Raw genomic sequence first — 17,259 nt, forward strand, 5'->3', positions numbered from 1 at the left:
AATAAATAAATAAATAAATAAATAAATAAATAAATAAATAAATAAATAAATAAATAAATAAATAAATAAATAAATAAATAAATAAATAAATAAATAAATAAATAAATAAATAAATAAATAAATAAATAAATAAATAAATAAATAAATAAATAAATAAATAAATAAATAAATAAATAAATAAATAAATAAATAAATAAATAAATAAATAAATAAATAAATAAATAAATAAATAAATAAATAAATAAATAAATAAATAAATAAATAAATAAATAAATAAATAAATAAATAAATAAATAAATAAATAAATAAATAAATAAATAAATAAATAAATAAATAAATAAATAAATAAATAAATAAATAAATAAATAAATAAATAAATAAATAAATAAATAAATAAATAAATAAATAAATAAATAAATAAATAAATAAATAAATAAATAAATAAATAAATAAATAAATAAATAAATAAATAAATAAATAAATAAATAAATAAATAAATAAATAAATAAATAAATAAATAAATAAATAAATAAATAAATAAATAAATAAATAAATAAATAAATAAATAAATAAATAAATAAATAAATAAATAAATAAATAAATAAATAAATAAATAAATAAATAAATAAATAAATAAATAAATAAATAAATAAATAAATAAATAAATAAATAAATAAATAAATAAATAAATAAATAAATAAATAAATAAATAAATAAATAAATAAATAAATAAATAAATAAATAAATAAATAAATAAATAAATAAATAAATAAATAAATAAATAAATAAATAAATAAATAAATAAATAAATAAATAAATAAATAAATAAATAAATAAATAAATAAATAAATAAATAAATAAATAAATAAATAAATAAATAAATAAATAAATAAATAAATAAATAAATAAATAAATAAATAAATAAATAAATAAATAAATAAATAAATAAATAAATAAATAAATAAATAAATAAATAAATAAATAAATAAATAAATAAATAAATAAATAAATAAATAAATAAATAAATGAATAAATAAATAAAATGGAACACATTTTCATTACCATTGTACTGGAATAAAAGTGTTGTAAATAAAGAAAAAAATATATCTTGAAATGGGCTTGTGATATGGCTCTGTTGGTAAGTCAGTTGCATAATGAGCCGATGTCCGTTGACTCATTTTCAACACCTTTTATGCTTGTTTATCTAATCTATCCGTCTATAATTTTCATTACTTTCATTTGATTCCTATTAGAAGGCTCATTTCACCGAAATTCCATTAATCATCCAATTTTTTTTTTTTTTGTTTTCTGAAACATCATCCTCTTGGAAGAATATAAATCGAAGTTTTGAATGAGAAAGTTTCCTGCATTTGCCCTTTCCAGGGCTTAATATTTCAATGGACGGCGAAAAAATATTCAGAGATTGAAATTTGAAACTATAACTTCGCTTGAAAATTTGATAGAAATTCGCTTATTTTTATTATTATAATCTTTTTCCAATCGATCATGATTTTTATTTAATCTGTGAAAAAAATCGAAAATACGATTCAGTAAGATGCATTTATTTGAGATATATGAGTTTATTGGAACCTTCAATCAGTTGCCAACTGGCCAGGTATATACACGGATGCCGGAATACCTGTTGTAAATGTTGAACATTGAAAATGTTATACATTTTGGGATGGTAGTGTATCTGATTGAGTCGTTCGTCCAAATTATATTTTCATGAACACTTTAGACATTCATTCCATAACAGCTCACACGAAACCATGGTGTCGGGTATAGTGTTAACTGCATTGTAGATTTTTTTTATATGATAGTATTATAAAGAATGCATGAAAGCACATACTTTGATAAAACTGCGGTGAATCCGTGCACCCATGGTGGAAAAAAATCGAAAATACGATTCTCGGTAGCAACTTTCAAAAATAATTTTAAGCGCAACGTAATTTTAATCAGTTTTTGCTTTGTTTTTTCAATATTTATAATAAAACTTGAAATTCCATGATTTTATTGTGCTTTTGACATTCGAAACCCCCCACCCATCGACGTGTGACGTGTGACGTGTGGTCTGGTGTGCAGCAAATATTTAAGTCTCATTTGAAACTGCACACCCCTCTCCCCCAAATCTCCCCACTCGCACTCTCCAAGTGAACGTTTTTTGCCATATATTTACGTTATTGACTGATTTTTAAAAATTTGAAAATTGGTAAAGTCGTAGTAACTTCGAAAACGGAAGGAGAAGAAAAGGTATTTGTATTTCGGGGATTTTCCCAAGCCTCCGCATGTACGTTGAGACTTTGTGTTTTTCCATTAGTTATACCCGAAGCAGGCAACCCATTTTCAACCATCTCTGAGAACGTTAAACAACGAGTCTGTGGCGCTGAATCAGCACAGGTAATATTAAAATCACTTCGAGCATTACCAAGACGTGATTCTAAAGTAGGCCGAGGCTGACTGCGAACAGGCATATTGAAGAATCTTTTCTGACGACTTTGGGATTTTTCCTTGAATCAATAATTTTTGCCTTAACGAGACAGCGTATGGAATTGGAGGAATGATTACCTGCGCAATTCGCACACTTGAAAAATTATGTTTGTGACATATCACCACCAAAAAGGCATTTATGTATGTTAACAGTTTTGAGATCGATTCTCGTGCATGGCACACATAGTGCTTTCTCTGTGGGTTGATGGTTTCAAAAAGCTTACCATCGTCTCCTCGAAAGATGCACCCCTAGTGTTTCGCCAATGGATTACTTACTTTTTTTTTTAAAAACGAACACAAACACATACAGGGTCTCAATGAAACTTGATGTTTCCTCGAAGAGAATCCCTTTTCTTAATTCTAAGCGTACATCTTTCGAGGATATGATGGCTAGCATCTTACAAATGCTAAAACCACCAACCCACAGAAAGTGTACTATGTGTGCCGTGACCGGGACTCGATCTCATACCCGCTGGCTTAGAAGACTGGAAGGCTATCCTCTACGCCACGGGCTGCGGCGATTACTTACTTAATGATCCCGCGCCGATCCTCCGGTGCATAGGGCCGTGGTAAAAGACCTCTACTGTTGACGATCCGGAGCCAGCGTTTTCACCTGGTCCCAGTCAAGATTCTCGTCGACAGTTCGGATTTCAGCGGCTAGGCTTCGCCGCCACGAGTTTCTGGGCCTGCCTCTTCTTCGATGACCTTCTGGATTCCAGTCAAGCGCCTCTCTGCAAATCTCGTTTTCATCTTTTCGCAGCGTGTGCCCAATCCATCTCCACTTACGTTCCCGAATCTCGATTTCTAGCGCCCTTTGATGACACCGGCGATGTAGTTCCTCATTCGAGATCCAGTTGCCAGGCCACCAAGCGCGGATGATATTCCGCAGGCAGCGGTTTACAAATACTTGCAGTTTTCGCCTCGCTACCGCATATGTGCACCAAGTTTCGTCAATGGATTCTTCAAGGATTAATGTATCCACGGATCAATTATGATCCTAAATGTGTTTGGTCTTTTTATAGCATGCAATTCAGCGCTTATCAAACTGCATTCAATCCAGGCAATGCATATGCATATTTTCATTATCAGATTCAGCAGATGCTCTTGGAGTCATTCTTCAAATGGTCAATACCGGATTTTTTTTTCTTGTACTTGTTTTTTTTAAATCTAATTAACTTTGCTTCTTTATTATAACCTAATTGCATCGATTGAGAATTCAGAAAAAAAATCAGTATACGATTTCCTAACTAACTTCCGCTGTCAGTGTGTCACCATTCCGATGTGTCTGTCAATCAAAGAGTTGAAATTTCTTTCCCAAAACACAATGCAAACGAAATCGAAACTTCTTTCTCCATGCTCAATACCCAGCCGTCTCGGAGACATTCGACGTCGTCGTCACTGATCCCGTTCCATCGATAGTAACCGGGACCGACCTAAGCTACTGGTTGGTATGAACGCTATTTTCTCACCGCATTGGCCATTCCGGGCACGTTCTACTGGCACGAATATTTCGACTTTGGCTCATCGTCGTCATACGGTCGGTAGTAACACTATCCGATGCGAAAGAAAATTTGCCATGCATACCAAATACGCTAGGATTACAGCGTGCCCCGGTAGTTTGAAGCGATGAAGCACCCGAAATCGGGCTTGCGCATGCGCGTGTTCATCGATGGCAAATTAGGCAGTTGCGGGTGGACCCCTGGAATATCTGCTGGTCCCCACGGAAATTCCTCCTCCGGTATCGAACTTCAATAAATAGCATAGTAATATTTGATTTAGCATCAGTTAAGCTTGCACCAACATCGGGAGTGCCCAATCACTAATTACCGCCTCAAATAATCGATCCGGATCGAATCGCGTTAAACAATTAGTTAAAACAGTTTAAAAATGTTCCTACAACGAAACATGATCGTGTGCTGCGTAGTTGTGGCCGTACTCGGATTTGCGGCAGCAGCTGCCAACACCAAGGAAGAGCAACAGATGATCAATCTGATTGACGAAATCGATCGGGAGCGAAATTTCCCACTGTTCGGGGGGTTGAGCGTCCAAAAGGTCGAAGGATTCGAAGAGCGATCGTTTGGTGCCGAAGAAGGATTGGCTGAACGAGCTATCCGGTATCTGAACAGTCATTCGCTCAAGATCAACATTCCGGCCACCGAAGAAGCTGAAGGTCGTCAAATGGAAGGTTTGTTGAAACGTGATAATGGCAGTGAAGAAGATTCGTTATAATGGGAATGTGCAACATTTTCGGTGATTAGAAGCCATGGAACTGTTTCTAGAAACTGTTAAATAATTGTTGGGACATAGTTATCATTTTGGTGTTAAATGTGGAAAAGTATCATAAGTGTAACGCCTAAATACACTTAGACGATGTTTGTCTTAAAAAAATAGTGAACTTATGGCGTCATAGTCATAAAAAGACAAATGTTTGTTATAGTGGTGGTGGCAATTATGGAGTTAAACATAATTAAGCCAAAAAAACAAAAACGTTGAACAGTTCCACAGTGTGATACATTTCAAAATTAATTCTAAGTACTGAATCACCAATAACAAGGGAGTAACAGTACTTTCTGGTGCCTATAACACATTGATAAGCTGCGGTGCATGGAAGTTTCAACAATTTTGAGTTAAATCATTCATTGACAATCAATGAACTAAACCATTTTCGAGTAAAACAAAAACTGATCTTGAATCGCTTTACTGTCCTCCCCATTCAATCAAGGATTTGCCTACATATTTTAGTTTCAGTAATACAGTGCAAAAACGAAACGTTTTTTTATTTTTGATATTTTTTTAGGTTTTAATTTAGTATTTTAACATTTTGTTGAAGACTATACAAACTTTTTGATAATTGACATATTTCAAGAGCTTGTATCAGTCACAAGTGATTTTTATCCGTTCGCGAAATTACAAAATATTGAACTTGTCAATAAATTAGATTATTCAATCCTCCAGAAAACAATGTAGGGTAAGTGTTCCTAATTTGGCATGTGTCCCTAATGTTAACATACCGTTCGATTTTGACTGTTTTTGGCGATATTTTTCACTTATCACAATTGTAAAAAAAAATATAATGTATCGGATCATGTGAACTTTCATTTTACAAACAAATTAGTTTTCTAACTCACAGGATTTTTAGTAAAATCCAGATTGTTTCAAAGTATGTTCAAATTGAATAGAGTTGTTAGCAAATTTCTTAAAAACACCTATTCAGAAATGGAAGATAAAAGCTGAATTTGTCAACCGATTTTTTTGAAATTTTTTGTCGGATTGTTTTTTCTCATGATTTTAGTATTTAGTATGTTAGAACCATGATTTTTTCGTGTAAAAACTAAAAAAAGCTTATGTCCACAATTAGGAACACTATTTTCAATGTGTTCCTAATTATGGACATAATCAAAGTTTTCCAAATTATATCGAAGTCATAGAATGTATTTGAAATAAATTTGATTGATTGAATTGTGTTTTAACTCAATTTTCAACGATCTGTTAAAATAAACTGTTTTGAGTTAATAAAACATGATTTTTTTTTTACTTTAGTGTACTCAAAGCTTAAAATGTTGAAAAAATATTTTCGCCAGGTTGTAAAGAACGTACCCTACGCGACAGAAAAGGAAACCATCAAGTTACACAGAGTTTCTCAACAGAACAGAATCGAAAGGAAAAATTAAAAAAAAAATCTAAATAAAATACGTTATATACCGTCACATGGGGCATCATGCAAAACTTTTCAACTTAAATGACTTCTTAAAACCTAATGTCCACAGATAACCATACCGCTTGTACATCAATAGTTTTAAGGTTAAAGGGACATCTAATTAACGTAGTCAGAAAAATAATTGGTTTCCCCAATTATTTTAAAACGTACAAAACATATATAAGATATTCACCCTACTAAGAAAAAGGGTTGAGTTGCAAAAACCTTTGTTTTAAATGAAAAATCAAATGAAAAAATGTGAAAAGTTATAGTTTATGATTTATTTGTGATTTCTATACGCATAAAGCACGATCTGCAGTTATTTTTTTATTTATTTTTTTTTTCGAATTAAATTTGATACTTATTTTTTCGGTAAAAAATTTTGGAAAAAAGGAAGCATAAGAGTGCTGTATACAGTAAGAGATAAACACTACTACAAAAAAAAATAAAAACCATATTCCAGCATACGGAAAGATTTAAACTTGGAATCATTGATTTGCATGTCGATGCATTTTAGCGCGGACTGGGAACTGAATTTTGAAAATATTCATTTAAAAAAAAACTAATGATTGTCCGAAAAATATTTATACACCAACAGTGTTGATATAGGATAATAAAATCAATATAAAGTTTGTAGGTGATATCATTAAGCCAATCCTTCATACTGTGTTAAGTATTTAACGGCATCAAAAAATGTAAAAATTTCGATTTTTCAAATTCTCTATGAAAAACTTCAAAAAACTATTTCACGATTTGAGAAACTATGGCATCATCGTTTTGTTATCATAAAATGTTAATTTTATTATACAATATAAAATAAAAGTTAAATAAGTGTTGTGGTATACAAATGTTGCATCTAACCATGCTTTTGCATGATGTTCTGTTTGACTGCATCTTATTTGTAACCAATACAATGAATTTTTTTACTTTTTGAAATATAATAAATGTATCCATTGGAAAAGTCAAAGTAAGAATTTTAATAAGCTCAACATCTACTACTTTCTTCAAAACTAGCGTGAAGGAATATTGTGTAGGATTTAAATAGTCCTTATTTATCAATGCATATTCAAAAAACGTTGTAAAATTTATAAAAAGGTGAGTTTTGAGATTTTTCTCATTAAAGTATTAAAAAAACAGACCCATATGCAAAATCAGGAACAAAAAGTGTAATATTGGGTACGCGGATACATTTTTCCTCATATGTTAACATTAGGAACACCCATATGTTAAAATTAGGAACAATTATTGCCAAATTAGGAACATCGACACATTTTATAAAACATGATATTTCTCGTAAATTAATGCTTGAAATGATTATTTCAAACCATGGCAGAGTTCAAAAAAAAATTTGGTACTTAGTTATCAAAAAATTGTAAATATAAGAATTAAAGATTCGGCCTACTAATATCAAAGCTAAAAACCTCTGACATAATATAGCGAAATTAGGCGCATTTACCCTAATAAAGTGAAAATAATTTCAAAATGTATTTTATATGGTTTTGAGCTTTAATTTTTTAGATGAAAATAGTGTTATTTTTGACAAGTCTTGCGGAAAAATAATAAAAAATATTGATTCAAGAAGCTATCAAAAACAGGCACAAATAAGTCAATTCACGCCACAAGTAAGGGAAACTTAATAATTTTACATGGAGAAGTTGACATTTTTTTATTAAGGTATTTCTTGCACATGACGAAACAATTCTGAAACACAGAACTTTATAGAAATCAGTTGAAATCTAAATGAACTTCAATAGCAAGGACGACTGAATCCGCATCACAAAATTTTCTACATATTTGAATTTTTTTTTAAATGAAACTCGCTTATTAAGACTCATTTATTGATTAATTAGCCATTTTAGTTGATTTTATTATCTACAGTGGGCGAAATCAGAACTGTACCACTATGTGTTTTGCTTGTTAAAATATGAATGATTGAAAATCACCAAAATTTTCTTCTACAATTTGTTTTTAATTGTTCAACGGATAATTCAACCATAAGTTTGCTTTTTTCGGACGTAGCAAAAAAGGGTGCGAAATAAAAATATTACCACATGTGTTTTTCAACAAAAACAAGATAATTTCTCCCGTTTTAAGTCGTAGTAGGCAGCACTATCTAAAAATTAAACAAAATTGATGCCCATTTTCAAATATCCGGGGTTAATTAAGGTGTGCTGGATGATTTTGGTCAAGAAATAAGTACTTGGTACCGTATGAACGCCATGTAAATTCTAAGATCACTAAATCAAAAAATTATAATTGCATTAAGGTCACTAAAAAGTGAATTTCTTGGACCGATAATCAGAAAAATGTTGTACTTTCGAATGGAGCTTGATGGACGAAACGGCTAGCAGTATTATTGCGTATGATTTGCAATTGATTCGGAAGTTGAGATGAGCAGGAATTTTGGCGGTGGTATATTCTTGTGCTGGTGTTTTTCTGCAAATACGGAGAAGCTTTCCGCAGCGTGGACTCCAACAAAAATGTGTAGGAAAGCCACCTCAGAATGATGAATATGGACCTAAATACACCTGGAAAATCAATATTGAGACTGAATTTGGTTTTAAATGCAAGATAGTGCTGCCATCTACGACCTGAAACTGGGAAGTGTGGTTTTCTGAAAAAAATCTGAGTTTTTGAATTCCAACCTGTTTTTTTCTGATTTGAAATAAACCCAGAATGTTTGTTTCATCATTTCAACTCATCAAGGCCGGATTAAAGGGGGGCAAAAGAGGCAATTTCCCCGGGCCTCTCGGTGGAGCGGGGGCCCCGAGGGAAAAAAAAGTTTTAACATTACTTTTTCCATACCATTCATACTACCTCAATTTCTACAAATCTATGAAAAGAAACCAAAACTAGAAAATCGGAATGAAAACTTGAAATAAAACAACTAAAGGGGCCCTTGTGAAATAATATTTAGAATAGTTTTTCTCTTACATAAATTAAGGTGGCCCTTAGAGGAAGCAGTGAAGAAGATCTTCCGCATTTTCTGGCTGAGAACATCAAAATCTTGGAATTGCATTTGAAAATTTTCAACCAAAAATCTGAACAAAACTAATGTTTACCGAATTCAAAAAAAAAAAATTAGAGAATATCAGGAAAAACACCTCAAATTTTCTCTTTTTTTATCGAAACATCTCAGTCAGGATATTCTGTACAGAACAGGTAGAAAAAAGAAAAACAACTCCTCATTTTCATTAAATACAAACGTCTCACATAATTATAATGTTTATTATTACGTTAACTTTCCAAGTTATGGTGACTGCTCTAAAAGCTATTTTCGTCAAAACTGGCTCAAGGTGCTAAGAGGGAACAGAGAAGCTCTATGATAAACATTTCAAAATTTTATCCGGGCAGTATCCGGATGAATACCGGGAATTATTTTAACTTTTCACTTTTTAATGATTTATATTTTTCGTTGGTTGATAAATAAAAACCCCACCCCCCTACACCCTTTTAAATAATTGAAAATAAAATATATAAACAAAATTGGACCAATCGACAGTACTGAGTTTCTTAATTGAATTTCCATTAGGTTTAAAATTCGTATTTGAACATTTTCAACTGATTTCACCAAAATTTTACTATATGCTGAGGTAAATATCCTGAATTCAGCATATCATTTTCCAAATGATCATTTTCAAATTATCATTGAATCAATCTCATAGTTGAGTAGCTAATATCATTGAGTGATTCTTTAAACATGAATAATTCTTTGTTTTTTCATCTTTTATTTTCCAGATTCAATTCATTGAGATTTTCAAGTCTTGTGTTGTTAGTTTAGTTACTGAAGTTCAGTTTCATGATTTTCTTAATTTTGGGAACTCATGATCTTCGTTTTAGGTTCTAAACTCATTTGCATTCCTTATCTGACTGTTTTCAATGATAACTGATTATGGATTTTAAACATTTAATCTCTATTTTGAATTTTCTTTTTTCAAACGATCATTTTTTCACATAAACATCTTTGGCTTCGAGGGCATCAAATGAAACTTTTGTCACATTCAGAATAACAATTAGATTTTTTTGATCTGATGAGAATCATATTCATAAACATCTCATGAAAACGTTATGCTTGTGTTTCATTTGGTGCAATTTCTGCTTTGGCTCTGATTGTAACTTTGAATCTCTGTTTTTGTTTAATTCAATTCATGTTTTGTTTCTCAAAACTTCAATTGAAATCATAATATAGATTTGGGACACTGAATGGTGGTTCTGAATACATCCTGATTTTAATTTTTGAATTCGCAAACTCCAATATATGTATCTCATTGGAATTTGAATTTAATTATTTTGTTTATTTTTTTGAATTTTGTATTGAATGTTTCAAATCTTCATGATACTTTCCAATTGTCATTAGGTTAACATTTCTCGATGAAGCACAAACCAGATGATCAATGATGAAATGAAAGTGATTCAAAAAATATCTTTCCTGTCATTTTTCTAAACCAGAGAAATTTAGTAGGTGATAAGGGTATTAAAAAAATGAAATAGGGTTAGATGCCCTACTTTGGACCCTTTAAGCGGTGGTTTTTAAATAATCATGATTTTCTCAAAAATGAACGGGAAAATTATACCCTTTAGGAAATTCTTATATAAGTCATGATCTTGTCTGAAAGTTTCAATGAAAATTTTGCGGTACGCCGTTTTTGAGAGATTTGCAAAGATATGGATGATCAAAAGTTCCAACATTTAACCTACTGTTTTAATGGACCTAGAACTAAAATTCATATAAAAGTATGATTTTTGGAAAATAAATAAACAAATTCATTGAAAATGTAATCTTCAATCAATTATTATCATAAAAAAGTATTACAGCTTTTTAACATTAATAAAACAAAAATTTCTGTTTGAATATCACAAACACTTCCATTCCCCGTCAGCTCTATCAGCAGAACAAAAGCTGAAACTTGTTTGTGTCTACTTACTTATAGTTTATATCCGTAAAGCTGGCAAAAACTGTTAAGAATATTCAATATTGGTTCAGAATTATGCCTCAATCAAAAATTCGCACCTTTGTTGATTTATTGGTGTTGATACAAAGTTTTGGTGATGTTAGGTCTAAACATGGAACATCAAAGTCGATAGTTTCCTATATTTGGACCCTTTGCAAATTTTCCGAGATTTCCATTGATTTTGATGACTTTTAGGAAAAATAGGTAGGATGGTTCGCATTCTTCACTATGAAAGTAATTTTCTTCTAAGCTTTGGATTGGACACCATACTGAGGGGTGATCCCAAACTTTTGGACGATAACTTAAGTGTCTATTTTATTAATTAAAAGAACATTTTTTAATTTTTGCACAAAATTTTTTGATTTTGTTTGAGAAGTATAGAATAAGGATTCTAATGCAACTCAAATTTTGGATTTTGGTTCACCCTATCGCGAGATGATTGGCTTTGATTATTGAGTGCGATTTTTTGAAAATGTTCTAACTTTAAGTTAAGTTTCAGGTGCAAAACTAAAACATTATTTATGGGCAAAATACCTCCGAAAAAGCTATTGCTCATTATCTTTCAAATGAGATCAGAAGGTTTGCAATATGTAATAAGACGGCTGAGATATGAACGATCAAAATTTGCATGATTTTTAGCGGGTGATCCCAAACTTTTGGCCGGCAGTATAACCGAAACTTAGCTTTCTAAAGTTGTTCTCAAAATATCTGTTCACAAGATATCCAATTTCTACTTTGTTTCAATGTGTCTTATTTTGAAAGAATGGATTGTCTATACTCATTTTTTAGTTTTTATCTCGAAAATTGAATTCGTTAGTTTATTTGATTAATTATTTGAATTTGTGCGCTTGGGGTCAAATTGTCCCGAACAACTCTTGGAAGTAACGACAAAGTCAGTTATATTAAAGAAGATGCCTTAAATGACAGATTTAGCTAAAAAACACTGTACATTGCTTAGAATCAAGGTGTTTTTGAGGAAAAATCTGATTTTTTGTGATTTTATCCAAAAATTCTGTGATACATTTTTGCAATACAAATCTTCTAATTTCATTTGAAATTCATGATAAATTTAGTCTGTTTTATATTTGAGTTTGGAAAATCATCTTATCATACTTTTCAAATTCAAAGTAAAAAACCTTAAAATAAAAAAAAATATAATTATGAAATCCAATTCGAATTAAAAAATCCAGTGAAATCTGGTAATATCCCTAAACTCTGTGTTCTGTGACATAGATTCTGTGATAAAAGATTGCTCAAAATTCAGTGAAATAACAAATGTTTCTTCGGCAACTTTGCTCTACACAACTCATTCATAGAATAAAGTTTGTAATAGATTCCAGTTTCTTATGAATCACGATAAAATTTATTTATGTTAAATTTTTTTAAACATAAAATATTTAGCTCAATTATTGAAACAATTATTTCCCAAACCGATTTCCATTTGTTCGAGCTCAAGCGTAAACATCATACACTAGGGAATCGGATAGGTTTTAAATACCAGGCCACTAATTGAATCGTAAGCTATCATAAAATAGCTAACCTGCTACAATTTGCTACACTTTGTAGATCTTAAGGAATTTGTGTTAAAAATAATTTGAATTTTTGTTTATTAGTCTATCGTTTTCATTTGGAATTTCAACATAAAGAACAACCTCTTTAAATGAAAGGTGCTTCTTGGAACTTTATCTTTACTTCATTGGCTTCAATAGATCTCGAATTATGCCAAACATTTTGTATGAAAGCCTTCCTCCTCCTTCTCGTCGTCCCTCTGAAAGGAAGAACCAAAAATCAATTCTTGTACCCCAAAAAATTAAACTTTTTTAGTGCCTGGTTTGGTAAGCTGTGACACCACTTAAAATAATTTTTGGTTCAATTTGAACCTAATTTTACATCTTTTCTCTCCCTAAAGCTAATACAATGAGAAAATTTCAAAGGTGCTGCATACATCAAAGGGTAAAAACTGCATGCGAAACATAAGGCATAAGGCAGCATACCTAACGGTTTATTTTGGAAGCTAGTGGTTCCGCTCAAGATCATATTTTACTTTCAAAAACTACGTGATTAATCGATATTTTGATGGAAAACTTGTTACAAATACCCGTATAATGCTTATTTATGAGTTTTTCTACCATTTTATTCATTAAGAATCAGTTTATAATCGTCAAGGGTTATATAAATTGACGTTCAAAGTCAGCATGGATTCGTGAAAATTGCAGCAGAAATGCGTATGTTTTTTAAGCTTCTAATAACATTTTTTCATCTTATAAATTTTAGCAAAAATGTCAAAGCTTGTATGAAAATATCTTGAAAAAATGATTCATAAATAATCATTGCTTACATCTTAGAAAAAGTAATAAACTCGGAACTCTAAAAATTACGATCTAAAATTCACTTTAAAACTTATCTGTTCATTTAATGAATTTGCTCTTCTAATCCGATGCCAGACGATTTGGATATACAAAAAGAACCATCAAAGAAAAGAGTGAAACTTTCACTTTCTAGGTCTTTCTTTCTGTCTGTCATCTTCTAGCTCAAGGTAGCTTCTAGATGATGATGACGGCCATCGACCTTTGTTAAGCACATTGAGTTCTCGATTCTGTCAGAATTCGTTTGTCAAGGTCGTTGACTTGATAGGGTGGAACGAAACCTTCGGGAAACACGTTCTTGAATTTATTGTAGTCAACGCATGACTTTATGTGAGAATCGTGTCTTTGTTAATTTTATTTAATTTTATTTTATTTTAATGAAGAATTCGAGTGATTTGAAAATTAAAGTTGATAATGTGCCCTGGCTATGCCAAAAAAAATTAATGTCCAATATTCGTTTATCAATCACATTATTTCTGAAATGTGTTACATCATACAGTCTTTCATAAATTTAGGACAATTTTCTCAGCAGCATTTTTGAACAGTTGGATCAGTACCTGTTGTAATTGTTTCATAATTACAGCGAAATGAACCTGTCGTTCTTACACAACCGTTGCTGTAGTCCATCCAACTGAGCAACCAGGATGGAACCAATAAAAAAAAACAGCATCGAAAGGGAGAAGCCAGAGCCCAACAACGACGACGTTTGCCCAAGCCGAGGCGTCCCCAAGCGTTATGCAATGGGGCCACATTCCCAGTCCGTCGGAATGCCACCAACAACGGCCGAGCTCGAAACCTGGCAACGGACGATCGAAAACCTGGTGCCGGTACCAGTTTGTTTCAATTTTTTTGTTTTGTTTTTGAATCATGGGAGAAGGTTTAAGATTTACCCGTTGCCCAAGTTCGAAAATCAACTCCACTAAAACTCCGAACTTCTCGAAAGGTTCGTCGCTTATTCGGGGCAAATGTTCAAGTCTCTTTGCCAAGCCGATCACTGGCGGAAACGACTTTTATTGAAATTTCGCAACGATCCAAAAACGAGACGATCCTCCCCCTCGGGCCATTTGAGGCAGCCATCCGAGGTAGGCAGCGGGTTCTGGAGAGGAAGGGACAAGGGAAGGACAATCATACCGTTCATGTACACTGCACTGCTGTTAAGCTGAATGGCTGGAAATGTCAACTCTTCACTTGATGGGCGAAAATCGAAGAAAACAACAACATTCGTTTTTTTTTGTTGTTGTTCGGCTACAGTTATTAAAGTGCCTCATCGATCGATGATGATTGGCCGGCTGGATTTTTGATGGCACAGGAAAGTTTGGAGTGTAGAGGAAAAGGTGCTCCCTCCCCCATTTTCCCCTTCCAATACGAATGGGGCCCCAAAAAAAATGGAAAGTTGTTTTCGATTTCTCCAAATATCCGGGTTTTGACCAGGCTGCACCCCGAATATCGACAACCATGCGTGAGTTTGTATGTGAGGACCGAAGTGTGAACAATACAATCTTCCAAAAGAATTCTCCTGGAGCATTGGTGGAGCGGTAAAAGTGGGGTCAAAAGAATTCACAAATTTGTTTCGACAACTAAGTTCCCGATGGGGGTATTTTTTTTTTAATTATCTGACCATTTGTGTCAACTGTATTTCAAATTTCACAAAATTTCCATTTTTTGAATTTTTGCCATTTGTAAATATACTTTTTTATGTAAATTTAAAGAAACGTTGTTTTCAAATTTTTTTTAGTTTAGATTGTATCGCGAAAAACATTATACTATATTTCAAATTCATACAACTTTGTCATTTATCATTGGAAACAATAAAACATCAAAACGCATTAAAATGTCATAACATTTTAATGCGTTTTGATGTTGCTTAATGATGAAAAATATGTAGAAAACTTCTACACGTATAAATCGTAAATTGTCTTTAACAAACATTTAAATGTACCACCACCAAGTGTTATAAATTTATTATTAACTACCTGAATTTTCCCGGCCTTGCTCGGATATACAGAAAGTATAAATCAAATTGAGTCGTTTGATTCTTTTTCAATTTTTGGAAACTTTGTTTTCATCATTAATAGAAATTTGGCCCATGTGTGGCCATGTAAACTTTGAAAGTTTTGATAGTCTTTTTAAAGTTTTGATTGGGATTAAATACCTATTTTCATATTATTGAACAAATAGCTGTGAGTTTTGTATTAATAAAAATTCGACATAATTTCCCATGAATGCTTGAATCATGAATTCAAAAACAGTGGAAATTTCGTGAATTAGCATCGTTTAAAATTAATACTTTTATCGTCTCTATAGCGTAAACTAACAGTGATTATTTTATTTATTATATCGTGCTTAAAAAATGGTTTTCACAAAAACATTTTTCAATAATTTGTTTTTACGTAGCGAGATTTTTAACACAATAAAGTTTCGAAAATTCGAATCGTGATTAAATATTTTTTCAAATTCCAGATTTAACACGAAATTTTCAATCAACATCTCAGTTGAAAATGTAGAACAAAAATGTTTAGTAAAATTAATAATAATTAACAATTTTCTGAAGCATTTTGAATCATCGTTGATTTCCAACCTCGTCTGAAAAAATTTATTAAATAATTTTTGTATTCAATGTCTGTGCACTGATTTTTACTTCCGAACAGGTGTGGCCCTAGAGCTGGGGGGGAGGTGTTGATTTTCCAAATTTAAAAAAATCAGCCAATATAAAGGAAATTGATCAAAAAGAATGGTTATTAAAATGTCGATGAAAAGAAAATTGCCGTAATTTGTGTATTTGGTAGTTTGAAAAACCACTTTAAAAACTCTATAAAAAATTCTTGTAATAAATGTCATTTTATAAACAAAAATAATACACATGTTGTTGAGACATGAAAATGTAGTTATCTATAATTTTTCCTGATCTTTTGAAAAGGCAAAAATTTCTTAATTATTGCTATGAATTTCAAACTGATTGTAAAACTCTGAAGTTTTTTATTGTTTTTTCTGATGTATTTCACTTTTCACCGATAAGGCCGATAATTAAATTAACAAACAGAAATTATGGTGATTGAATTTTCCATTCGAGTATTTAACTGAATCGTGATTTGGAAATTTTGTATTATCATTTTTAATTTCGAAACATAATTCTCGTTGAAAATTTTTTTTCTGATTTTTTAATTTCCTATTAATGAAAATTAACACTCTATATATAAATAAAGTTGAAAATAAGATTATCAAAATCGGACTCTGAAGTATGAAATTAACTTTACTTAATTTTAATTGATTTGAATTTCACGTTATCATACAAAATGTTCAATTATCATTGTATTTAAATGAATGAAAAAGTTTTAAATTTTCAACAAACAAATCATAAAGAAAATGAAAAAAGGTTTTTTTTCTTCATGAAATAACATATACATTATTCAAATTTTTGGAATTATTTTAAATTTTAATAAAAAAAATATGAAATGAAGGTTTAATTCTAATAGTTAATACTATTCTTTAGTAAGGGGCCTTTATACATTGGAATTGAAACAGCCAAACTTTCAGATACCGAGCATCATTTCCTAAACTGGATTTCAACTTAAAACTTCAATATTTTTGTGTAGATATGTTGAAAGCATTTTCGGCGACATGATTGGTGACCATTATCTGTCAACGAGGCAATCTATCAAGCTGAAATTCAAAAGTACTAATATCTCACTATTAGTTCTTTTGAATGTTCAGCTTGATAGATTGCCTAGTTGACGGATAATGGGAGTGTTTTTATTGG

At 31.0% G+C, this 17,259-nt stretch overlaps 1 protein-coding gene across 1 annotated transcript in view; it reads left to right on the forward strand.

The window, feature by feature from the left end:
• The first annotated feature begins 4,252 nt into the window (after window positions 1-4,252).
• The window catches only part of LOC129739755 (uncharacterized), a 30,357-nt gene continuing 17,350 nt past the window's right edge, over window positions 4,253-17,259 (forward strand). Inside the window, exon 1 of the mRNA XM_055731273.1 lies at window positions 4,253-4,672. Coding sequence (XP_055587248.1) covers window positions 4,375-4,672 — 298 coding nt within the window. The 5' untranslated portion in view covers window positions 4,253-4,374. The remainder of the gene's footprint in view (window positions 4,673-17,259) is intronic.

The sequence above is a fragment of the Uranotaenia lowii genome, chromosome 1 (assembly GCF_029784155.1).
Source record: "Uranotaenia lowii strain MFRU-FL chromosome 1, ASM2978415v1, whole genome shotgun sequence".
In the NCBI taxonomy this organism is placed as follows: Eukaryota; Metazoa; Arthropoda; class Insecta; order Diptera; family Culicidae; genus Uranotaenia; species Uranotaenia lowii.